Source organism: Pelobates fuscus, chromosome 13, assembly GCF_036172605.1.
Source record: "Pelobates fuscus isolate aPelFus1 chromosome 13, aPelFus1.pri, whole genome shotgun sequence".
Taxonomy (NCBI): Eukaryota; Metazoa; Chordata; class Amphibia; order Anura; family Pelobatidae; genus Pelobates; species Pelobates fuscus.
This window is the reverse complement of record NC_086329.1, coordinates 8,081,012-8,107,379: the sequence shown is the minus strand read 5'-3', so window position 1 is coordinate 8,107,379 and position 26,368 is coordinate 8,081,012. Positions and strand designations below refer to the sequence as shown.

Here is a 26,368-nt window from a genome sequence, read left to right as displayed (position 1 = left end):
TGTGGCTATCATGTACCTATCTATTGTGGCTATCATGTACCTATCTATTGTGGCTATCATGTACCTATCTATTGTGGCTATCATGTACCTATCTATTGTGGCTATCATGTACCTATCTATTGTGGCTATCATGTACCTATCTATTGTGGCTATCATGTACCTATCTATTGTGGCTATCATGTAACTATCTATTGTGGCTATCATGTACCTATCTATTGTGGCTATCATGTACCTATCTATTGTGGCTATCGTGTACCTATCTATTGTGGCTATCATGTAACTATCTATTGTGGCTCTCGTGTACCTATCTATTGTGGCTATCATGTACCTATCTATTGTGGCTATCATGTACCTATCTATTGTGGCTATCATGTAACTATCTATTGTGGCTATCATGTAACTATCTATTGTGGCTATCATGTAACTATCTATTGAGGCTATCATGTAACTATCTATTGTGGCTATCGTGTACCTATCTATTGTGGCTATCATGTACCTATCTATTGTGGCTATCATGTACCTATCTATTGTGGCTATCATGTAACTATCTATTGTGGCTATCATGTAACTATCTATTGTGGCTATCATGTAACTATCTATTGTGGCTATCATGTACCTATCTATTGTGGCTATCATGTAACTATCTATTGTGGCTATCATGTAACTATCTATTGTGGCTATCATGTACCTATCTATTGTGGCTATCATGTAACTATCTATTGTGGCTATCATGTAACTATCTATTTTTTTGTGCAAATGTTTTCTCTTTTGGGAGGAAATAAATAAATACTATGAAATGATTGTGTTAGGTTTCACAGACAATCAGAGATTGCTACTTTTGTTAATAGGTTCTGACACATTGACCTGGTCAGCAGGAGGAGCCAATGATTAAGTGCTGTGTGTCCCTCCTCTCATTGTACTTGCAAGCTTTCTATGCATTTACTGGGATCACTCAGCAGCACTTGGCAGAGATGGCACAATATGACTGCAGGGAGAATAATTCAGGATCAGGGTGTGCCCACCCCTGCCTTAGAGGTGGGTGAGTTACACTGTTATTGAGGGGCTATTTACAAACGTCTTGACACACTAACAGCGAGGGGTAATTAGTGACTGCTAGCTCGCAGGGAGATTAGGGATTAACACGAAATGACAAATTCTACACATTGTGACAGTTACACATTAGCAGGACTGTAGTACTATGTATAAATATTGCTTCTACTGGCAACATAATGATTATCTAAACAGAAATCAGTGTATGTATGCAGGCCCCATAAACCAATGGTGTTACTATGTTACTGTCTGATAATTGGGCTTTTATCAAGATACATTTTCAATGTTGTAGCTATATGTAGATCCATCGTCCTCTGATCTTAGTGGACGCCTGTGTGACTAGTGAGAATTGTAGGGAGTTCTAAGTGAATTTGAAAGTTAAGGCTAAAGTAGCAGAGCTGGAAAAATTCTCCAAGTCAGCTGTGTGTCCAGTTCTACTGATTTGGCCTTAATTTTGAAATTCGCGTTAAATTCCCAATAATTCTCACTCTAATGAATATCCCTGACCAGTGGCGTACACATGACCTATGGGGCCCCGGTGCGAAAATTGATCCGTGGGCCCCCCCCGCACGCTTACTCTGCGCGGGCCGGGGCCGCAACACATGGCGGCGGGCACCTGGTCGCAGGGGTTGCAGGGCTGCGACCCCTGCGACCGCGGTATGTACACCAGTGCATGCAGATGCACACACACTTAAAGGACCACTACAGACACCCAGATCACATCAGCTCGATGAAGTGGTCTGGGTGTCAGGTCCCTCTAGTTTTAACCCTGCAGCTGAAAGCATAGCAGTTTCAGAGAAACTGCTATGTTTCACTGAGGGTTAATCCAGCCTCTAGAGGAGCTTCCGCGATTCTCAGACACTGAACGTCCATAGAAAAGCATTGAGTAATGCTTTCCTATGGGCGGTTTGAATGCGCGCATGGCTCTTGCTGTGCATGCGCATTCGGAGTTGAGAGGCGGAGGGATCCCCAGCGCCAAGGGAGTCCGGCGCTGGAGAAAGGTAAGTGCTGAAGACACGCACATACACACTCTCACGAACAGACGCATACACACTAGCTAACACACGCATACACACTAGCTAACAGACACACACATTTACTGACAGAGACACACTTAGTGACAGACATACATACACACTCACTTACAAAACATACTCATTAACAGACATCAAACAGACTCACTAATACAAACACACTCAGTAACAGACACACACAGTAACACACTCACTAGCAGACACACTCACTGACACTCACACTAACACACAGTAACACTCACAGTAACACTAACACACACACACTAACACTCACAGTAACACTAACACACACACTAACATTCACAGTAACACTAACACACACGCTAACACTCACAGTAACACTCACAGTAACACACACACTAACACTCACAGTAACACTAACACACTAACACACACAGTAACACTAACACACACTAACACTCACAGTAACACACACACTAACACTCACAGTAACACTAACACACACACTAACACTCACAGTAACACACACACTAACACTCACAGTAACACTAACACACACACTAACACTCACAGTAAAACACACACTAACACTCACAGTAACACTAACACACACGCTAACACACACGCTAACACACACGCTAACACACACACTAACACACACACTAACACACACACTAACACTCACAGTAACACTCACAGTAACACTCACAGTAACACTAACACACTGTGAGTGTTAGTGTGTGTGTTAGTGTTACTGTGAGTGTTAGTGTGTGTCTTAGTGTGTGTGTTAGTGTGTGTCTTAGTGTGTGTCTTAGTGTGTGTGTTAGTGTGTGTGTTACTGTGAGTGTTAGCGTGTGTGTTAGTGTTACTGTGAGTGTTAGCGTGTGTGTTAGTGTTACTGTGAGTGTTAGCGTGTGTGTTAGTGTTACTGTGAGTGTTAGCGTGTGTGTTAGTGTTACTGTGAGTGTTAGCGTGTGTGTTAGTGTTACTGTGAGTGTTAGCGTGTGTGTTAGTGTTACTGTGAGTGTTAGCGTGTGTTTTACTGTGAGTGTTAGTGTGTGTTAGTGTTACTGTGAGTGTTAGTGTGTGTGTTAGTGTGTGTTACTGTGAGTGTTAGTGTGTTAGTGTGTTTTACTGTGAGTGTTAGTGTGTGTGTTAGTGCTACACACTAACACTCACAGTAACACTAACACACACACTAACACTAACAGTAACACTAACACACTAACACACACAGTAACACTAACACACACACTAACACTCACATTAACACACACACTAACACTCACAGTAACACTAACACTCACAGTAAAACACACTAACATTCACAGTAACACTAACACACACGATAACACTCACAGTAACACTAACACACACGCTAACACTCACAGTAACACACACACTAACACTCACAGTAACACTAACACACTGTGAGTGTTAGTGTGTGTGTTAGTGTTACTGTGAGTGTTAGTGTGTAACACTAACACACACACACTAACACTCACAGTAAAACACACACTAACACACACAGTAACACTAACACACACACAGTAACACTCACGGTAACACTAACACACACACTAACACTCACAGTAAAACACACACTAACACTCACAGTAACACTAACACTCACAGTAACACACACACTAACACTCACAGTAACACTCACAGTAACACTCACAGTAACACTAACACTCACAGTAACACACACACTAACACTCACAGTAACACTAACACACTGAGTGTTAGTGTTTGTGTTAGTGTTACTGTGAGTGTTAGTGTGTGTGTTAGTGTTACTGTGAGTGTTAGTGTGTAACACTAACACACACACTAACACTCACAGTAAAAAACACACTAGCACACACACTAACACTAACACACACACTAACTCACAGTAACACTGACACACACACACTAACACATTTTTAAAAAAATTTAATTTAATCCCCCCAGCCTCCCTACCTGAGGGGATTCCCTGGGGTCCAGTGGTGCTGCTGGGCTCCTGGGGGGCCGGTCACCGGGCGGGCAGGCGGGCAGGCAGGCAAGCAGGCGGGCGCGCGAGGGAGCACTCTCCCCTGAGTGCTTCCTCTTCAGCTCCCTCGCGCGCCGCGTACTGATACCGGCGCTTCCGGCTCCGGTATCATTGGGGTGCGCGAGGGAGCTGAAGAGGAAGCACTCAGGGGAGAGTGCTCCCTCGCGCGCCCGCAGGACCGGCCAGCCGGGTGACCGCAGGGCCAGCCTCGGGGGGCCCGGAGGTGGCCGGCTCCTGGGCCCCCCAGGAGAAGAGGCTGGCCAAGTGACATACATACCGGGTCGCAGGGGCGGCCGGGCCCCCTGGTGGGCCGGGCCCGGTCGCAGTCGCGACCCCTGCGACCCTGGTATGTATGTCACTGCCACTGTCCCTGACTGTCTATAAGTAGTTTTAGTGATTGCATAAACGTAACTTGTGCTGTTTTTGTTAATTACCTGCATCAGGGATCTCAAACTCTGGCCCCTCAGATGTTGATGGCCTACATCTCCCAGAATTCTTTGTACACAAGAGATGCCCAAAGAATCATGGGTGTTGTAGTTCAGCAATATCTAGGGGGTCGGAGTTTAAGTAGCCTCACTTGCATCATGTATATGCGATTTAATGAATCTCTCGCATTTCCCATACAGATTCCTAGCTGTGTGTCTGTCTGTCTATCTACCTACCTATCTAATCTTCCCAATCAGTTTGATATCTATTTAAAAAAAAAAAAAAAAGTATAGATCATTGTCCGAGTTATGGTTATACACTATATTAATGTAACAAAACTTTTTGTCTTGTGTGCTTGGTGAAAATAACAAAATAAATAATGCTCCCCCCTCCCCCCATTTTGGACAAGTGTTTCAGCGTTGTTTATTAAACTGAGACTTGAAGGTGAATTTCAAATTTAAGGCCAGCCTAGCTGAAAGGTGCCTTGATATAAATAACCCTTAAAGATCAAAATAGCCATACTTAAAAAATTCTCTATTTTGACCTTTAAGGTTATTTCAAGCACCATGACCACTTGACCAGCGGTTTGAAGTAGTCATGGTGGCTGGAGTCTGTATGTGCCCCATTTCACGTAACTCCACCTCCAGCAGTGACATTCTACATCATTGGTTAATATTACTCCTGTGCAAAATTGGAGCAATGCATGCTGGTAACATAGTCAATGGCAGCATGGCCACCCTCCCTCCATGCCACCTGCATCCTTTCCTCAGTACACCCTCCCTGACCTCCCATGTCGGCAGTGGAAGATCGGATTGAGGGAACTAGTCCTTGGCGCTGGGTTGAGGTAACTTTTAGCGTTTTTTGGTTTGTGTTTTTTTTTTTGTCCCAGTTTGGGGAGTCAGATCAGGTTAGGAAGGGTTACACCTTAAACTTAAGACTGTTTTTTGGTTGGAGTCAACTTTTAAGTTTGAAATTTACATTGCATTCACCATGAATTCTCACATTAGGGAAGAATTCATTAGGGAACCATATTTCATTAATTTAGAGTTAAATCAAAGCGAATTTCAAATTTCAGACAGTACCCACGTTTTCCATGTCATCTGTGTTTTAAGTTTCGAATCAGTTGCACTTTTTATTTAATATCAGAGCACACCTAATAGTCTTATTGCATCTGAAAATGTGTTTTTTAACAAAAAAAATGTTTTAATTACATTTCCACAGATTATGTCCCTGGTACTTGAGATTGAAAACCTAAAGTTCCAGTATGAGTCCATGATATCTGACCTCCTCAAATGGATCCAGCAGAAAGTGGTGGAGTTAAATAATCGTCAGTTCCCTAACACCATAACAGAGTTACTGCAACTCATGGTCAAGTTTAAGACCTTTCGCACAGTTGAGAAACCTCCAAAGTACCAAGAAAGGGGTTTAATTGAAGCACATTTCTTTAATATCCGAACCAAGCTGCGGGGAAACAATCTCCGTCCATACTTTCCACCAGAAGGGAAGACTCTGAGTGATGTGGAGAGGTATTGGGCCGTCTTGGAAAAAGCAGAGCATGAGCGCGAGAAAGCTCTTCAGGGGGAGATGCTGCGGCTTGAACGTCTGGAGCAGTTGGCTCAGATGTTTCACAAGAAAGCATACCTTAGGGGAACTTACCTACAAGATATGAAGCAGGTCATTGAGCGCCAAGACTTTCGACCTAACAACATCTCACAAGTGGAAGCTGCAACCAAAAAGCTGGAGGCAATCGAAGCTGATGTACTTCCTCGTGAACAGCGCTTCACGACACTCGCAGAGATCGCGGCCATTCTAGAGAAAGAGAATTATTTTAAGAAGGCAGAAATTCTAAAAAAGTAAGTTTGCCGGATAAATTAGGACTAGGGAGGTCTTATGGCATGTTGCATCCATCGTACGGATCTAGATTAAAAAGTGGAAGTTCAACTCTAGCTCGGAGCATCCATTTGACTCTTTACAAAGCTACATGTTACTTTTCAGAATTTATAAACCATTGTTCTTTCTATTTTTGTTTGGAGATTAATTATTCTCTTACAGGCAACAAGACTTATCAAGAGGGTGGCGTGAACTTATGGAGCTCCTGAGAAAACACAAAGATTTCCTTGGGGAAAAGAGGCAGCTGCTGGTCTTATTGATGGATGTTGATAGTGTCACCGATGAATTAAAAGCCATGCAGGTAATTGTTACTTTTACAGGTTTGTAATAAAGACACCCATCCCCCCACATTGTCCAAAGTGAAAGTTCTAATAACACATAATGCACTGTATGAGCTACATTACATATTGCCATATTCACAGTATTTCTGGCATTGCCTTTAACTGTTCCTGTGTCCTGAGATGTAGACAGCCAGAATAATGCAGTTTTTTTGGATGAGCAGCTTGTGGTGTGTCAAGAAGTTGACAATGCACACATCATAATTTAGTTAAGAATAGAATAGTGCTTAGAGGCACTGGTTGAAGGCATATTCTACCCCCTACCCCTCTAGAGAAGCTAATGTAAGTTGGATGTGTATGTCCCATGAGTTACCTAAATAGCCAGAGTATCTAGAGCAACTGCATTGTTATTGCAGACTCCTGGGGATTGCCCTCTCTCCCAGATAATTTACAGCCCCCTTGTAGTACCCTGTCTTTCGAAAGATGGGCTTGGGTCAAACAGTGGCTGTTCCCCTTGATTTGAGAGTGGTTCCAGAAATGTCCTTGATGTCACACACTAGTTGAGCATATTGGTACAGGGTCATGTCCCAGCTTTAGGGCATTGGGATCCCCCTGGAACATTTAGTATGTATGGGGCTGGGATCCACGGGACACACATTGTTAGTTACAGCCTAATAATATGACTAATAATATAAGCATTCCAATGTACCAACCAAACTGTGAGCATCTTATGGTCTTAATGTAAGGTATGAAGCACCTGTATTTGTTTTACAATCAGGTTTTAGTTGGTTCTAAAGACTTTGGGAAGCAGCTCCCTGAGGTGGAAGACCTCCTGCAGAAGCACAGCCTAAATGAGTCACAAATCTTGTCATATGGTGAACGAGTTCGGCAGATTTTAAGCAGGGCAGACAAAATCCCTCTGGGTAAAGGCAACGTGGACGTCCTAGAAACAAAGATGAAAAATCTCAATCAGCTGTATCAGAGCCTGGTCTCCCTCAGCAAATCCCGGTAACGTTATTAATATTAATAATATTCAAGTATTCGGTCAACAAATCTCCACGTTTCTTCAGATAGGTCAACAATCCACTAGTATGCTTTTTTTACACGTTTCACTGTTAAAAAAACAGTTTGTCATGAGATTTTCTTGCTAAATACATGATTAAACAGATTATAACCAGGACGATTTATTATACTGTCTTACACTTTTTCATTATCCTCAGACGGTCACAGCTCGAGGAGATGTTGAAGCTGTTTGTTTTTTACCGGGATTGCGGAGAAGAAGAGGCTTGGATTTATGAGAAATGGCAGGTGCTGAGGATGGCGGACCCTGGGAGAGACCTTAGCCACATTACAGCATCCATACAGAAGCACAAGGTAAACATAAATAATCTGTAATGCTACGTCTTGTCTCAAATCCCCATTATATCCTTTAGATTGTAAGCTCACAGGCTATCTTACTATGCACTTTGTATAAATGTGCTGCAATGGCTAAATTTCAACTCACAGGCAGGGCAGAGTCTGTGTATATTGTACGTACTCCTCTTATTGTACAGCTCTGCGGAATATGTTGGTGCTTTGTAAATGCGAGTAATAAAATAAAGTATTACTTCCTGCTGAATATTATGCTTATCTCTTACACATATTCTCTATTCATAAATATTTTACAGGTTACTTTCTCCAGGTTTCTCCAATATAAGGACGCAACCATTACCTTAAACATATTTTTCTATGAAATGCTGTGATTTTGAGTAAAATATCACTGTAATAAATAATTACGTTAGTTTTCTTTCATCTTATTATAGTTTTCGTTTCAGTTTGTTTGTCAGCCAATTAAGTGATCTATATCATCTCTTTGCCATAAAAAAACTAAACAAGCACAAAACAATGTATGGATTTATGGAAGCCCTTCGTTAAAATATTTTCCTTGAGTTTGTTGTGCTAGGATTCATACTGACTGTTAATGTTCAGATAACGGCTATTTTCGTTATGTCTCTAGGCTTTGGAAGCAGAGATGTATTCTCGCCAGCCGATATTGACCAAGGTGGTGAGGAATGGAAGGGAGCTTTGCCAAAAAAGCCACACCGACCACGCGGACATTGAAATGAAGATTGATAACATTCAGAAACAATGGCAGCTGCTTCAAGATGAGGTGAAAAGATATAAAAGTCGTCTGGAATTGGCGCTACTCATCAAACAGGTAATAAATATTTAGTACCCAGCCCTTGGTCTAAATCATAGCTTTACCTTAGAATGAAACGTGGGATTTATCTGTATGATTATTGTTGCTTACCTGTAAATTTACCAAAGATATTCCATCACATGTGAATTAACCTTTTTCGTTAAGTCTGGTTTAGTCATTCCTTGCCAGAGACTCCGTTGTATTGAGTGAAAGCTTTGCCAGTTAGTAATAAGCTGTGACCCAGCTGAACGTGACACAAGGTACATTGATGACTAGCCTTGAGTAGTGAATGTATCGGTCACATCTGGGTAATTTTCTCTGTAAGTCCAGTGCACCATCACCTGATCGTTATCCAAGTTATAACTGAGATCACCTGAGTTAACAAACTGCTCTCCATCTCAGATAACAGAATTCTCAGTGGTTCAAGAATAATTTCTGTTAGAAAACTTGTTACTTACCCTTCATGTTTTGTAGGAGCTTCTAACAATGGAAACATTTTTAGTTTTCTGTTTAATGTGTTAATTAACATTAATGTTAGTACCTGTGTCTTTGTTAATTATTATTAATTAGTACTTTGCTGATGCCGGGGAAGCGGACTCGTGGCTGAGAGATCACCTGCCCCTTGTAAATAGCAAGGACTACGGCAAAGATGAATCCAGTGTGGAATCAATACTGCAACGCCACCTGCGACTGGAAAAAGACATTGCTGCCTACGCAACGGAAGTGAGACGACTCGGAGACCAAGCTCATATCGTGGCGAGCAAAATACCAACGGTACGTCACAATCATTTGATCATTTTACTCTTTGTTTACAACACTTTCTTGTAAATTGTTGGTTTAATTTTTTTGAAATCGAGCTTAATAAAGGTATATAAAAAGAGCAAAATAAAAAAATCCTAAACCTACATTATCAAATTCTATGGAGGTTGTTATAACTATAACACGAACAAGGAGAGAATACAATACATACAATGTAGAAGAACTTAATGTAACCACTCATAATAAATATAACTTACATGATAGCATTTCACTAAATATCGTTCAATTAGGCTCAATACTTTGTAAACCCTGCCCAGACTGTCTTGCTATCCAGTATGTGAAACGTTAGACTGTCTGGTTGGTTATTGTATCTCTCTTCCTTGGGAGAATTTATCAAAATGTCCATTTTTTTGGTGGACGGTCTTTATTTTTTGAGAATTCCTGATTAAAAGTTCTCTTATGACTTCACATTGAGGCTGTGTTGATTGGTATGAACCATTCGGGGTTATTTCATGTTTAAAAACATGTTTTGAAAAAAAAAAAAAAAAAAAAATTCAACTAAGCTGGACATTCTTCAAACTGAGACTAAAACTTACCATTTCCTACACTATGGAATTTTGGGAGCTATTATGCTCATATATGCAAATTACAGGTTCTTGGAAGTGATGTGTATGTCTGTCTGTGTATCTTATGTACAGCAAGCTGAAAACAAACCGGTCATTGCAATGATCACTCAGGAGAAAAGCAGACCTTTGAAGAGAAGCTACACACCACTAAGTTATGGCAAGGCTGACCAGCATGAACAGGACTCTCAGATGGAACCCGAAAACATCCTAGGTTTCCAAAAATCCATAGAATCCTCCTATGAAAACCTTCAAGAGCTGGCTAAGGTAAGTTATTTTTTAATTCGTAGTCATTTCTTCATTTGCCTTGTAAGAAACGTTCCGGATGTACATGCCACAAGCAACGCTTATCATATGAAATCTATGTGGTGTTTTCATATTTACTCTGCTTACATGCAGTGTAAGCAGAGTCCTAGGCAGATGCCCTAGGCAGATGCCCTAGGCATGACAAAACTCAATCCCCCCAGCCTCCTTACCTTTGGAATAACACGTTCCTTGGGGTCCAGTGGGGCTACTGGACCCCGGGCGGGCGATCAGTGCTGTCAGCGAGGGAGCACTTTCCACAGAGCTCTCTGCTCAGCTTCCTTGTGCGCCGCGTAGTTATGGCGGAGCCGGAATATGACGTCATATTCCGGCTCTGGCATCACTGCGGTGCGCGCCGCTGCCAGCCTGGGGGGCCCTGAGGTGGCTGCCCCCCAAAATATGGCGGAGCCGGAATATGACGTCATATTCTGGCTCTGGCATCACTGCGGTGTGCACCGCTGCCAGCCTGGGGGGCCCTGAGGTGGCTGCCCCCCAAAATGTGCCGCCCATAAATGTGCACATTAGGACCCGCGTGTCCATATTTACTGAAGTGTCCCATATTGTCTATTGTTAATTTATAAAAAAAAAAATATCTAAAACTACCCTTGATAAAAAGAAATTTACAAAAAAACTATTGTTGGAAACGTGTGTCAGGCACTCGTTTGGCTTACTTTTATTTTCGCTGGCATTCTTTTATCGGTTATAGTCTAACCACCAGTACCAGGATCAGAATTAGTTACTTGATCTTTTCATACATTGGAGCAGCTGAAGGTAACGTTGTTGTTAGATAACAATGGGAATCAGCCAGCTTGTTCTCAATAAAGTATTATATTTTAATGGGTCCCTTATTTTGCTAACCCTCTGGCTGGTGTGTTTATACTTCAATATCTTAGTGAATAATCCTGATAGATTAATACTACAGATGTTATTAATAATGATCTTTTCTAGAGAAGGAAGAAAGCTCTGGAAGACATGGTCCGACTCTACCAGTTCTATAGCTTGTGCGGAGAATTCCAGTCCTGGATGGATGACAAAGAGACAATCTTTCAGACGCTCCAACCAAATCCTGACAATGTAGAAGTCATGCAGCTAAAATATGAGGTATCAGATTCATTCTAAATACAGGAGGTTTAAATATATTTACAGAACATTATAGGGACTTTGTGTAGACTGTTGCATTTTGTTGGCAATGGTCTAATGTGTCTATTGAAGTCCCAGTGCCATAAGTACTGTACCTCTGCCATTATTGGCTGATGTATGTTGGGGTGGATGGTGATCGGATCATGGAAAGTCCTATATTACCCTCCCATGTTTTGCTACAGACGGCAATATTGCTCAGGATATCTGGCCCATTACTCTAAACTTAATAAAGTCTGTTCTGTTTAAAGGAAGCTCAGGGAACCAATACAACTTTATTGCATTGAATATGCTGTATTTTTCACATGATCTAATCTTTATAGAATGTTGCACCATAAGCCTGCCTCCTTAGCCACGCCTCCTTACTCCAGAAATACACTTCCATATCAGTGTATGTACACAGCTCAGCCACTGACAGAACTGAATGATCTGAACAACAAAGCAACCTGCATTAGAGGGAGATTACACTCAGGGAGACCAGAGGCATAACCAGAAACCACTGGGACCCGGTGCGAAAACTGCCCTTGGGCCCCCCCTATACGTCTACCCTCCCATACATTGCCTGCCTACATATGCAGACAAATAGATACACATGCAGACACACACATAGACACAGACACACACATACATACAGACACATACATACAAACACACATACAGACACACACATACATACAGACACATACATACAAACACACATATAGACACACATACTGACACACATACAGAGAAACATTCATACAGACACACATACACAAAAACACATACAAACATACATACAAACACACATATATCCAAAATGTTAGTCACCCTCCTGTTTCCTAACTTTTAGGTACAGGAAGGTGACTACCTGGGGTCCAGTAGTGGCTCAGCCTGATGGGAGTCAGAGTTCCCTCGTGGTGCTGTGTGTAAGCTGGGAGGAGTGACCGGGGCAGTCACTTCCTCCCAGCTGTGATATCATCTCAGGGGGCCTGGTCACGCTGTTAAAGCGCTACAGCGCTGACTGGGCCCCCTGCAAATTAATTTACATCGGGTGGCCCTAACCGCATGGACAGCCCGATGGACCCCTTCAATGCGCCCCGGCTGTTCTACCACACGGCCAGGGGCGCAACACATGGCAGCAGGCACTGCGGTCAAATAGGGCCCCCTGGAGTGGTGGGCCTGGTCGCAGCTGTGACCCCTGCGACCACCATAGTTCCGCCAATAAGGGAGACATATAGTAAGGATATTACTACATGTGTATAGTTTCTTTGACTGTCTGCAACCAGGTTGTGAATTAAAATAAGCTCTCTAAGTGCTGCTGGGGCTGAGAATCTGTACATACCTTTTGATAAGGAGTTTTTTTCTGGCATGAGTGGGCATGGCCAAGGAGGCAGGTTTATAGTGCAGAATTCTGCAAAATATCCTTTTTTTTTTGTGTGCAAAAAGATTTGAACATGCAGAAAATACAGCATATTAAGGAGGCCATAATCCATGAAATGCATTAAAGGGGTATTGGTGCCCAGACTGTCCATTTAATTTCCCTTCTGTGGAACAAACTGTTCCTTTTACCCTCCTCCTTTTTATACTGAGTTTATAGAATTTATTACTGGGTCGTCTGGCATATAACGTATCTACATATCTCTAGCCCACTCGGTTTATCGCAACCCCTGTCAAAACCAGCATGGAGTTTCACAAGAACAACTCACTCCTCTATTACAAAAATGTAAAATATATGTAACCTGTGTGGTGGTTGGTAAAACTGGAGACTTTATTAGATTTAAAAATGTCAAGATCGGAATAGGTAACTAAAGCTGTTCTGGTGTATGTGTGTAAAATATTACTGTGCTATAATTGGCAACAAATCACTAATTCTTTACCAGATTCATTTGTATCTATTCTTTACATTTGTGCTGTTGCCCACCATGTCTATATATGCCACAGTTACTTTTTGCAGTCCTGTTACAATTCTACATGGGCATTTTTTTCCAGAATTTCTTGACTGATTTAGCAGCTGGGAAAGCACGTCTAGATAAGATTAATAGTCTAGCCAAGGAATTGGTCAACATAGCTCCCGAAATGAAGGACGAAATATTGAACTACCAGAGGTCCATTAGTAAGAGGTATGAAATTTATTTCCGGAACTTACACTAGTATTGGCAGTGGAGATCTATACCTTTCTAGGCCTTGTTACGGTAAATGTTTTTCATTGGACGACACTCAACCTATCTCCAATTGTCCATGCCCATTGTTCCTCATCCCAGAGTTCCATTTTAAACAATGAAGGCAGTTATTTGATAACTCAGCTGAATGATTTTCTTATTTTTGGGGGGTTCTGGAATAATATCTGAATGATCATGCTTTACTTAAGTTCAAAGCGTAAAGTAGATCCACGTTTTAAGATGGAATCCTTGTCATTTTATTTTTAGCTGGGATCGTCTCGAGGTTTTGAAAGAAAAGAAAGGTGAAGAACTGATCGGTTTAGCAGATGTCAAGACTTTCCTCCAGAACTGTCAAAACACAGAGATTCTAATGCAAGAGAAGTTGAAGGAGCTTGAGGCTTCCAAGCCAACGACTGGTTCTGGAAACCTAGAGTCTGAGGAACGTGAGCTAAATGCCCACGAAAGGGACATCCAGGCGCTGGAGAGAAAGATTGCCTACTTGAAGAGTGTGGAAGAATCGTAAGTAATGGAAACAAAGCCTGGATATAAAACTTTTTACAAATAATACCAGGATTGTTAAATGTAAATCAGCCAATGCTGAATAATAGAATAAAAGACATTTAAGAATTTTTTTTAGTTTTAAACATTTGTTAGTAATAAACTAAAACACATTTTTTTTATATTGTTATTCATTTAGAAATTCATGTTTATGAAATTGTTACTTTTTCATGTTTTTAGGCTCAGAGATTCAAACCCTCAAGAGAGCTTGGCAATCAGGAAGCAAATAGAAGAGATGGAAAGACTTCTTGGGAAGATGAAAGAGCAGGCCAACGAAAAGAAAGAAATATTACGTGAAGCCAAAGAGCGGAAAATATTCCTGCAAGACAGCCGCAGGCAGCTCCTGTGGGTGCAGGACATGCAGGAGAAGTTGAAAAGTGATGAAATGGGCACCGATGTGGCTTCAGCAGAGCAGCTTCTAAGAGACCATCAGTACTTGCTTAGAGAGATCCAGGGACAGACAGAACGGTAAGAGGATGGGTGAAAGTTTTCCTCGAGGCGACTCCTTTCACCTCCTACAGGAAGTGCAGCAAAATAAACAAATCTGCTTTTAGGAGAGCGATTGTGAGACCTTTTTTTTGGGGGGGGGGGGGTGGGGGGGCATTTTGCATTTTTAATTCTATAGCGTGAAATTTACTTGGTAAAGTTCAACAGGAATTATTCAAATAAAGCCAGGTATGAATTGAAAAACTACTGTGCGCAAGCATATATCACCACTGTTGGTGAGAAAAGGTCACTTCTAAGAATCCTATGCCTTTCACTTTTGTACCTCCTTAACCCCATTATCCATCGGTTGTCACTTTTAACGAATCGCGATTTAAAATTGTGTAAATATGGAGATAATTATATCTGTGCCTTGTACTTTTTGGGATAAATATTCGACTGAAATAAAAACGTAGCCAACTGTGGCCTCAAATGTTGACACTTTAAATTCCCAACAATTTACCATTTCATGAATCATTTTGTGAAAGGAATATGCTTTAGAGTTACACTAATTTACAAATCTAATTTCTAGATACGCTGGTTAACCTTGAAAGAACTAATTTAATGATTAGATACTAGCCCTTGGATGTAGAAATTCTAACAAATCTAAAATATGTTGTAGAATAATTGAACTCCAGAAAATGGGCCAAGCAGCACTGCAACATGACTCCAATAGTCCAGAAGAAGTTCAGGAAGCCTTATTAACGCTTGCTCAGGAGTACAACACCCTCGGCGATCTATGGGTTGAAAGAAAAGACAAACTTGACCAAGGGTTATCGCTACAAAAATTTCTTCGAGAAGCAGACAGGATTAATGCAACCCTTTCCAGCCATGAAACGTTTCTGAAGTTGGATGACCTTGGTGTAAGTCCATGACCCTGTGCTATATAAAGAAGACTGGGGACATTATCAAAGCTCAGGAGTTAAATTGCCCCAATTGTCAAAGAACTTTTTAGTTATCTGTAATTTCTTCTCTGTGCATTGCTGTAAGCCAGACAGAGATTAGTGCTGTGTGCTCACCACCATATTTACTACCGGCTTGGTAAGCTGCCAGGTGGCACATGTCAAATTGCAGAGACTGCTTCTAAACACCATAACCACTGCCGAAGGCTGTAATGGTCATTGTAATTGTATTCCACTGTGAGTGATCACTCTCAGCCAATGAGCTAATGGAACTACTAATGCCTGCTCTCTGGCATTAGTAGCAGGGCTGCCATCAGAAATGTTAGGGCCCCTGACACAGCTCAAGATCTGGGCCCCCGGGGCCAGCCCCGAGTCCGCCCACAAGGATGAAGTGTGTGTGTGTATAGTGGATGCGGTATGTGTGTCATGGATGCAGTGTGTATAGTGGATGTAGAATGTGTATAGTGGATGCGGTATGTGTGTCATGGATGCAGTGTGTATAGTGGATGCAGTGTGTATAGTGGATGCAGTATGTGTGTCATGGATGCAGTGTATATAGTGGATGCAGATTGTACGTTTGTGTAATGTATGTAATGTTTGTATGCATGCATTAGATGCAGAGTGTGTGTGTAGTGAATGCAGGTGTGTGTATAGTGAATGCAGAGTGTGTGTTTTTGTAGTGGATGTAGTGTGTTTGTAGTGAATGTAGTGTGTTTGTAGTGAGTGAAACGTGTGTATAGTGAATGTAGTGTGTGTGTAGTACAAAGTGTGTTTAGTGAATGTAGTGCGTGTGTAGTGCAGAGTGTGTTTAGTGAATGTAGTGCAGAGTGTATAGTGAATGTAGTGCAGAGTGTATAGTGAATGTAGTGCAGAGTGTATAGTGAATGTAGTGTATAGTGAATGTAGTGCAGAGTGTATAGTGAATGTAGTGCAGAGTGTATAGTGAATGTAGTGTGTGTGTAGTGCAAAATGTGTATAGTGAATGTAGTGTGTGTGTGTGTGTAGAGCAAAATGTGTATAGTGAATGTAGTGTGTCTGTAGCGCAAAGTGTGTTTAGTGAATGTAGTGTGTGTGTGTGTGTGTGTAGTGCAGAGTGTGTTTAGTAAATGTAGTGTTTGTAGTGAGTGCAGAGTGTTTTAGTGAATGTAGTGTATGTGTAGTGCAGAGTGTATTTGCAGAGTGTGTTGAGTGAATGTAGTGTGTGTGTAGTGCAGAGTGTGTTGAGTGAATGTAGTGTGTGTGTGTAGTGCAGAGTGTGTTGAGTGAATGTAGTGTGTGTGTAGTGCAGAGTGTGTTGAGTGAATGTAGTGTGTGTGTGTAGTGCAGAGTGTGCTTGTAAGGATTCAGTGTGTGTGTGTAAAATAGGGGGAAGGGGAGTATTATTTTATTTATTTATTTGTGTATATTTCAATTTTATTCCCCCCTCCCTGGTTCTTTCTGTGCCAGGGAGGGGGGAGATCGCATTTCCTGTTGATCCAGTGGCATGGTGGAGGGAGCCAGCCGCGGTACATTGAAGAGGGGGCCCAGCAGCACACATTGTCTTCCTTTCCAGCTCCTCTCTGACTAAATCTCACGAGACAGGCCTGTGTGCTGTGCGGAGCGTTGCCATAGTAACCCGTGGCAACGCTCTGGCAGCCGCAGGGTGCAGGAAAGTTAGACAGAGAGCAGCTGGAAAGGAGGACAGAGTTTGCTGCTGGGCCCCCACTTCGTCGTACAGGTAGCAGGGGGCCCTCTGCGCACATATATATATATATATATATATATATATATATTTATGTGCTTCTCTATGACAAGCGTTCAGCGTCGACATGCAGAGCATGGAGATGTTGAATGCCAATGCTGCACATTTTGCAACACTGACACAGGAAGCGCCTAGGTGTTTCTAGGCAGCAATGTAAACACTGCATTTTCTCTGAAAAGGCAGTCTTTGCAGCAAAAATCCTGCAGTGGTAGACTATACTCACCAGAACAACTACATTTAGCTGTATAATATAAATTAAGCTGTAGTTGTTCTGGTAACTATAGTGTCCCTTTATGTTTGTGCGTGCAAAGGGGTAGGGACTGCAGAGGGTGCCGAAAGGAAGGGGCTGTAAAGGGTGTGAGTGGAAGGGGCTGCAGAGTGTACAGGGGGGAATAGAGGCTGTAGTGGGTGCAAAGGGTAATAGGAGCTGCAGTGGGAGCAGTTGGGTAGCCCACTAGCCACTACCAAAACCCTACCATTGCGCACAGTGCAGGGGGTAGGGGATGCAGTGGGAGCGGGGGGGTAGGGGATGCAGTGGGAGCGGGGGGGTAGGGGATGCAGTGGGAGCGGGGGGGTAGGGGATGCAGTGGGAGCAGGGGGGTAGGGGATGCAGTGGGAGCAGGGGGGTAGGGGATGCAGTGGGAGCAGGGGGGTAGGGGATGCAGTGGGAGCAGGGGGTAGGGGATGCAGTGGGAGCATGGGGGTAGGGGATGCAGTGGGAGCAGGGGGGTAGGGGATGCAGTGGGAGCAGGGGGGTAGGGGATGCAGTGAGAGCAGGGGGGTAGGGGGTGCAGTGGGAGCAGGGGGGGTAGGGGATGCAGTGGGAGAAGGGGGGTAGGGGATGCAGTGGGAGAAGGGGGGTAGGGGATGCAGTGGGAGCAGGGGGGTAGGGGATGCAGTGGGAGCAAGGGGGGGTAGGGGATGCAGTGGGAGCAGGGGGGTAGGGGATATGCAGTGGGAGCAGGGGGGTAGGGGATGCAGTGAGAGCACGGGGGTAGGGGATGCAGTGGGAGCAAGGGGGTAGGGGGATGCAGTGGGAGCAGGGGGGTAGGGGGATGCAGTGGGAGCAGGGGGTAGGGGGATGCAGTGGGAGCAGGGGGGTAGGGGGATGCAGTGGGAGCAGGGGGGTAGGGGATGCAGTGGGAGCAGGGGGCATAGGGGATGCAGTGGGAGCAGGGGGCATAGGGGATGCAGTGGGAGCAGGGGGCATAGGGGATGCAGTGGGAGCAGGGGGATAGGGGGTGCAGTGGGAGCAGGGGGGTAGGGGGTGCAGTGGGAGCAAGGGGGGTAGGGGATGCAGTGGGAGCAAGGGGGGTAAGGTGGATAGGGGATGCAGTGGGAGCAGGGGGGTCCTCTTCTGAAGGAACCTCACAATGCTGACACGCTGCCTGTAAGTCTGCTCAGGGCAGCTCCGCACAGCTCACTCTGCACTGTGACTGGTGATGTCACTTCCTGCAGAACCAGCTGCAGGGAGCTGCCCTGAGCAGTTACAGGCAGCTCAGTGAGGCTGTGTTTGGAGACAGGCACACTGAGGGGCAGCCTAGTGGGGTCTTTGGGAGGGCCCTATAGCTGTCCCTCAGTGTGCCCTGCACGGAGGACATGATTAGTAGCAGCAGGGGCCCGCGGACGGCTGTGCGGGCCCCTTGCTGAGTGCAGGCTGGCTGGGGAGATTAACTCCCCAGCTCAGCCATTACTTACTGCAGCAGTATGTGGGGCTCGGGGCCCCCCAGGACCGCCGGGCCCATGACAACTGTTATGGTTGTCATGCCCTGATGGCGGCCTTGATTAGTAGTTAAAGTGTGGAGTGGTGTCTGTGCGTGATTGGAGCCCAGATAAGAAGTCAAACTATTCAAAAATAGGTAGCCCACTTGTAATTGGGGGGCACCAGGGACAGACTGATTATTAAACAATTTGAAATCCCTTGTGATGAATACAATCTGCACTTTATTCTTGTCAATGGCTGTGTACTGTAGTATATGTATATTGATTTTGCTAGGATCAACTGGACACCGTTCAAAGCCTTGTAAACAGACACGAACAATTTGTAAAACTGCTTGCCACGTTGGAGAACCGAGTGGATATTCTCCAAGACCACGGGGAAAGTCTGATCCAAGATGAACACTTTGCCAGCAGCTTGTAAGAATGCATAGTTTGTATGGATATTCTAAGTATTATTCAAATATAGACCTGTGTTTGTGAAGGTGTATTTCGTAACATTCAGTACTGTGTGTATGTGGTTTTTATATATTTGGGAGTCCAGGCCAACTCCCCGTTTTTTCACCCCTCCCTGTCACAGGTGCCTCAATCCAGGGCCCTCTTTAACCTTGCACTGTGAGAGTCCCAGGAGGAAGGATTCAGTGGGTTCATTTCATAAGAGCAGACATTAGGCTGTTAGAGTAGGACCTGCCAAAAATGGGGAACATTGACATTATGGCAGGCTTACGCAATGTATGATCATATAATGTAACTAAACCCCCATTATTTTTGCATTGGTCAGGTGTTAAAAAAAAACAACAATAATAAGTGAGTGTGTGTGCTTGATCTTTTATGTTCTATATATCATTCGAGGATGTACCCAAGTCATTAATGTTTGATGTTAGTGGCTGATTTGTGATGTTCGTTCTGTGGGATTTGTATGTCGATGATTATAAAACAATCTCTCTGCAGGATAAAGCAAAGAGTATATGACACACAGAAAAGGCTTGGTGATATAATGCGTAAAAGTGAGAAAAGACAAAAATGCTTACTGGATTCCCTGAGACTTCAGGTAGGTGGTTATACTTTTGTTTTATATCTATATTTTTTATGATGATTCATGTTTATCAGTATGTGTGCCAAAATGTGACCATCAGTAGTCGGCAGTCCATAACCCTAAATACTGTCCTGGTGAAAGTAACACGGTATAATCTCTGACTTTTATGAGTATCTGCAATAACGCCTGTGAGATGCCTGTTTGGACAGCCGTGTTTTGTGTTAGTATGTCTATTCATTATATGGGCAACACTCACTGTGCACCAAGTCTGCACTATAACTGAACGTCTACCATCGTGGATTTATGATAGAGTTTCTGCTTATAAGAACAATTTGTACTGATATTTAACCCCTTAAGGACCAAACTTCTGGAATAAAATGGAATTATGACATGTCACACATGTCATGTGTCCTTAAGGGGTTAAATGGCATTACTTTGCAGGCATAGAGGGAGAGCTATACTACATGAAAGATTTGTTGTCAGGGGTTCGCTAGTCTATTGATGTTATTCCTTCAATCCTCCACTAGTCCTAGTTCCAGATGTGCTGAATATGGTGATAGTGTTATCACTGTGTAGAGTTTCCCCAATATAATGGACACAACCGTATTGAGTAGATGAACGCATCCCCTGGCTTTTAAGAAATGAATGTGTGGCGAAACCGACCTAGCCACATGTCCTTGGAGGGGGCTGCTTGCCCGCCTCTTGCCTTTAGACTATGGCCCCTGTTCTTTTTCCCTGCAGAAAGGCTGGTTTGTGCTTTTCTGCGGACTGTTAAAGCCATGCTACCCCAGATAGCTATGCCATGGAGCCCAGCCGTATACTGAAAGACTGTATGAAAGACTTTGGCTCCATGGCGATTGAACTGTATGTATGTGATCTGAGCGCCATCCGGTAATAAGGTGCGCTCAGATCTAAGCTATCTGGGGATAGGTAGAATGTCTGTATTTTATGTAATAAATATAACCTTGTGTATTTTATTGTATTTTACTGTCTTTTTACTGCCATGTGCTTAATGGAGTTTTGCCTCTGTCCTTGGAGAAAATTGGATTACTTCGCAATTATCTCCAGGATAGAAGACTCTGTGGAACTGGTTTTGGGCAGGAAAGCCATGCTTCATTTGGTCACAAAGGACTTCGATCTACCTTTTGAACCAATGGACCAATTTGGATGATTTTGACATATGTTTGTATTTGGAGTATGCTGATTCTTACTATGTGAATGTGATGCATACTTTCAAAGTTATAAATATTGTGAAAAAAACTGTATTCCTCTGCCTGTGATAATGAGATTACACATTGTGTTCAGTAATCATATCACAGGCAGAGGGGAGGATTTTGTATGGGAGTGTCTGTGTGTATTGTACGGATTGATTGGTTGTTCTGTAAAACCCTGTGGGCTGTACTATGTTTTTGGATTGGGAATAAAAGAGACTGTATGTGCCAGTACAGCCAGTTCCTGCTTAACCCTCAAAGTGAAGTGTCATCTCATTATTGGGGGAGGATTTATTGTATGCTGTTCCAGTTTGACTGCTAGGAGTGTAAACCTATTCGCATGGTTTTTCCTATTCGGCTGTATACAGCATTCATATGCTTGAGAGAATTTATATGTTTCTCCGGTTCGGTGATTGTAGTGTCTGCTGCAGTGCTTGGAGTCCTCAGGAAGCGCTAGGAGCATCCTTCAACGGAGGTACCCAGTCGGGGTGCCAGACGATCCATTACAGAATGCTTCCCTTATTCGGTAGTTTCTTACTCTCGAACGCCGTTCTCCTAGCTAGTCGGAAAGTCGAACGGGCAGGGCTACAAGTTTCCGCGGGGTTCGCGAGTTTGCATAGCCGACTCAGAGATCCATGCCGTGGATGGCCATGTACCACTGCCTGCATTCGGGAGACAAGATATACGTTTGTTCGTATATGCGAATGGCGGCCCACCAGGGAAGCACTTGAGGTGATTGCTCGTTTGTGGTTAACAGCCAGGGGTGGTCGGTGATTACGAGGTGTTAACAAGGAGGATCACACATAGTCACACATAAGGTAACGGATAGCCGAACACAAGGGAACAATTATTTGGTAGTGATTACATTCAAATGCAGGGGGATATCAGACAAAGTACAAATAAGGGAACATGTACAAGGAGTCCCATCTCCTGTGACACCTGTATCGTGTGAATTTTGGGTGATTAGTAACTAGTCTGAGATTCCTAACTCTGAGCAATTTTGTTTGTTTCATGGTTTCGAGGACCACCCATGGCAAAAAAAAAAATGATTGAAGACTAGGGGACAGCCACTGAATGGTTGTTTATTTTATTCACAATAATAAGATAGTAGAACAGGAAACGGCACAGGTAAGTAGGGGGGTAGAGTTTATATAGGGAAATCACCTCCCACAAATTCAGGCCTATGGCCTTTTACTTGTGGTCAGAACTTATAGAAATAGAGGAAAGGGAGAAAGTTGGTAGTGTTGTGCCGAAGAGAGCTCTCTCTCTCTCTCTCTCTTTCTTTCTCTCTAAAATATTTTTTTAACTGCTTTTCCTGTTTCCCCCCACTATTGGTTACTTTTTCTCACTTGATCTGTGAACCAAATGGCATAAAGATGCTCCTATCAGTGTACTGTAACATATGTGTATATATAATATTTATATTTTGCAGTACACTGATCCACTTTTGCATGGATAAAATTCTTCCCCCGCCATATGGGTGGATTTATTGTGCTATTAGAATTCTTGCCACTAAAAATTTCATTTTTTTTTTTTAGGAATTTAATCGTGATGCGGCTGAGCTGCTGATGTGGATGGAGGAGAAGTACAAGATTGCACTCGATGAGTCTTACCGGGACCCAACAAATATCCTGCGGAAGCTGAAGTGGCACGAGGCTGCAGAAAAGGAAATGGAGGCACACCAAGTTCGCTTTGAAGAGCTTCTCAAGGTATGCGATCATGGTTCAATTATATTAGCTCCCTCCTTTACCATAAAAACATGTTACCCAATACAAACAAACTTACTTTAAAGCTATAATTTGGAAATGTACTGCCTTTTCCCAGGCAATACACACACATTTTTAAAATATATGCTACCATACATGGGTACAAACATTTAGAAGGAAGCATGAAAAAAAAAAGAAAAAAATTCATACTTAATCATTTATATTATTAATATTTGTGGCTATTTTAATGATAACATCATCACGAATGGGTTTCTCCTCCGCCTAGCTGATAGAACAGAAATAATCATAATCATAGCAAATTATAGAAAGCTCCCTTAGTCTAATTATAATGCTATCAAAACATAAAACAATACACTATATTGCCAAGGAAAACCGTTCAGAAAACAAAACTATGTAAGAATAATAGTTTCTCTTTTTGGCATTGCGGGATCACAAATAAGCAATAGTAAAGGATATTACATAAATAAGCAAATAACACTCCTTGACCAAACTAAGAATTGGGTTTTAATGTAACATTTAACATTAGCCAAGCAGATGTAAGTACCTCTTCCTGTCCTGTGCGAAGCTGGCCACACATATAGCAATGTCCAATTAATGGCTGGTAAAAAAAATAGAACCCTTGTATGATGCCATCAAACCAGACAACATTACGACCACTAGATTATTATCATTATCATAGCAGTCTAGTAATGCCCTCAGTTGGGGTCAATGGGTCAATGTATTTTTTTCCTCTTTCATTTTATTACAAAAACTGCTTAAAAAATGTTTCTAGTTAAAGAAAACTGAAGAAGTTTCTAAAAAGCGTTTGCATTTTTAAAATGTATCATTTTTCGTATGAAGTAGATTTAACTGCCCATTAAATTAATGTTCCTGTCTCCATACACCATGTTTCTTTCATTTTTTTTATTAGTTACCAATATGCTGTGCTGCTTAGCTGCAAATGGGTTTATCTTCAATATGTAGAACACGTGTAGGTATCTGTACAAACAGCTGGTTGTATCTCCAAGAAAATCCACTTCTACAATGTCTATACATAAAGATTTAACATCTTTATCTTCACCATAATCCCACAAACAAGCTTAAATATGGGGCTCCGGGGAACCTAAAATATGTGTTTAATGTTGCAGGTACATCGCATAGACACAGCTGTTTATTTTGACTCTACAATATTAAGTACTGAGTAACCGGAGCTGTATTGAACCAGTGGGGAGTTTGCAATATATAAGCCGCTCGTAATGCTTACACTGATAAATCTCTTTTATGGGACAGTTTTGTATCTTGACACTCCAATGGTTCAATATGTTTCTCAGTTTACCGTTTTGTTTTTGTGTGCTAATCGGTTTACCGATTGCGTGGTAGGTTGGACAGCAGTTGGTAAAAGAAGACCATTTTTCCAAAGATGCCATCCAGAAGAAGGCACTGGAAGTTTCCAGGAAGTGGGAAGATCTTAACAGGAAAATGTCGGAGAGGGGAGATAAACTCCGACAGGCTGGTCAGCAAGAACAGCTCATGGAGCTTCTGCAGGTCAATTATAATTATTATTAGTATTTACATAGTGCCAACATATTCCGCAGAACTTAACAATTATTTAGAGGTGAAGAAGGCCATACAATGTATCCGGTTTTGAGCAAGGCAGATATATAATATTACGTGTCTTGCCCATTTACTGGTTGGTTTCCCAGTTCCAAGTGACATTACCACTGTTTTAACCAGTAAATATAGGCCTAGGTATAATATTGTTGCATTAACTTTTTTAATTATATTCATCTTTTCAAACTTTTCAAATACATTTTTTTCAAAAGATTAAATTATCAAAAAATATATATCCTATATGAAAAATATATCACATATAAAAAGAAAAATATATAATTAAGAAAAATATATTTTTCAAAATATTAAATAATTGAAATGTTTACCCCAAAAATATGAAATCATTTGCAAAGTTTAACATTATTAAATTGAGGCTATAGTCAGTTGAGGAATCGCCTATAAACCAACTGCGAAATCTAAAATATTTGAACAAAATATACATTTGTGACTATTTTTCATGAACAGAATACAAACCCTGCTCTCGAATGTGTGTAAAGATTTATTTCACTCATTTGCATTTCAGCAAGTGTCTTTTTTTTGGCTGAAGCCAATTTAACATCTTATGGATTCCCACCAAAATTAGGCATTGAGATGCATATAAATTGGTTGCACACAGTAATTATAGTAGTGAGATAATCTCATACCTCAGTGCTCTGTGACAGGAACCGCTATTCCCACACACTAATTAGAAGAAACTACTTGTGGGCATCACAGTAATGCCAAATCTTAAAAAGTTATATTGTACCTACTAATATCCCCAATCTAGGATGCCAAAGTAAAAATTGAGAAGATTGAGAAGGTTTTGCAATCACCGGAATCCGGTCACGACCTAAGGACAAGCAGAGACTTGCTCAAAGAACACCGTCAGCTCGAGAATGAAGCTAGGGAACTGGCAGACAAAATGAACTCGATCGTCTCCCATGCACAGAAAATGGCCACCAACCATTTCAACTCACAGGAGATTATGGATGAGACCATGAAGTATCTTAGACGGTAACTGTTCTATATTGTCGAGAGAGACTTTCAGTGTCAAAAAATAGAATAAATTATACATGAATTTATCATTAATTAGGTCTACAATTAATTACCATGTTGACCACGATCCATTGCAGGTTTGAATCCTTGCAGGACCCTCTGGCCAGGAGACGGGCGTTCTTGGAGGCCAAAGTGAATCAGTATGAGTTTTATCACTATTATGACTGGGAGATGACTTGGATTGCGGAAAAGATGCCAATTGCAAGCTCCACTAACTTTGGTAAATCCCTGGACACTGCTCAAAGCCTGCTCCAGAAGCACAAGGTAGATCCATTTTTCTTACTCTATCCTTGTACACACAAAAATACAAAAATTAGTGAGTACACACACTGCACACTGCTGTAAGTTTAGTGTCTGTGGAGCTCCGTGATACACTCATACACACTGCACATTACTGTAAGTTTATTATCTGTGCAACTCTGTGACTTTTTCATTCATCCCACCATATGAACAAATGTTTCAATGCCAACCAATTTAGAAAAAAAAGAGTTACACATCAGCTTCTACTTATCTGAATATTTATATTACTGCTTCTACTGATCCACGGGCTGTTTTT

General features: G+C 42.3%; 1 protein-coding gene across 1 annotated transcript in view; it reads left to right on the top strand.

Annotated features, from left to right (window-relative positions):
• Positions 1-26,368, top strand: part of SPTBN5 (spectrin beta, non-erythrocytic 5) — a 159,523-nt gene that overhangs the window by 21,417 nt on the left and 111,738 nt on the right. Inside the window, exons 7-24 of the mRNA XM_063439421.1 lie at positions 5,725-6,356; positions 6,556-6,694; positions 7,450-7,679; positions 7,892-8,045; positions 8,668-8,868; positions 9,421-9,624; positions 10,308-10,499; positions 11,484-11,636; positions 13,644-13,774; positions 14,081-14,332; positions 14,552-14,839; positions 15,477-15,717; positions 19,494-19,633; positions 20,165-20,264; positions 22,999-23,169; positions 24,547-24,711; positions 25,544-25,770; positions 25,890-26,076. Coding sequence (XP_063295491.1) covers positions 5,725-6,356; positions 6,556-6,694; positions 7,450-7,679; positions 7,892-8,045; positions 8,668-8,868; positions 9,421-9,624; positions 10,308-10,499; positions 11,484-11,636; positions 13,644-13,774; positions 14,081-14,332; positions 14,552-14,839; positions 15,477-15,717; positions 19,494-19,633; positions 20,165-20,264; positions 22,999-23,169; positions 24,547-24,711; positions 25,544-25,770; positions 25,890-26,076 — 3,807 coding nt within the window. The remainder of the gene's footprint in view (positions 1-5,724; positions 6,357-6,555; positions 6,695-7,449; positions 7,680-7,891; positions 8,046-8,667; positions 8,869-9,420; positions 9,625-10,307; positions 10,500-11,483; positions 11,637-13,643; positions 13,775-14,080; positions 14,333-14,551; positions 14,840-15,476; positions 15,718-19,493; positions 19,634-20,164; positions 20,265-22,998; positions 23,170-24,546; positions 24,712-25,543; positions 25,771-25,889; positions 26,077-26,368) is intronic.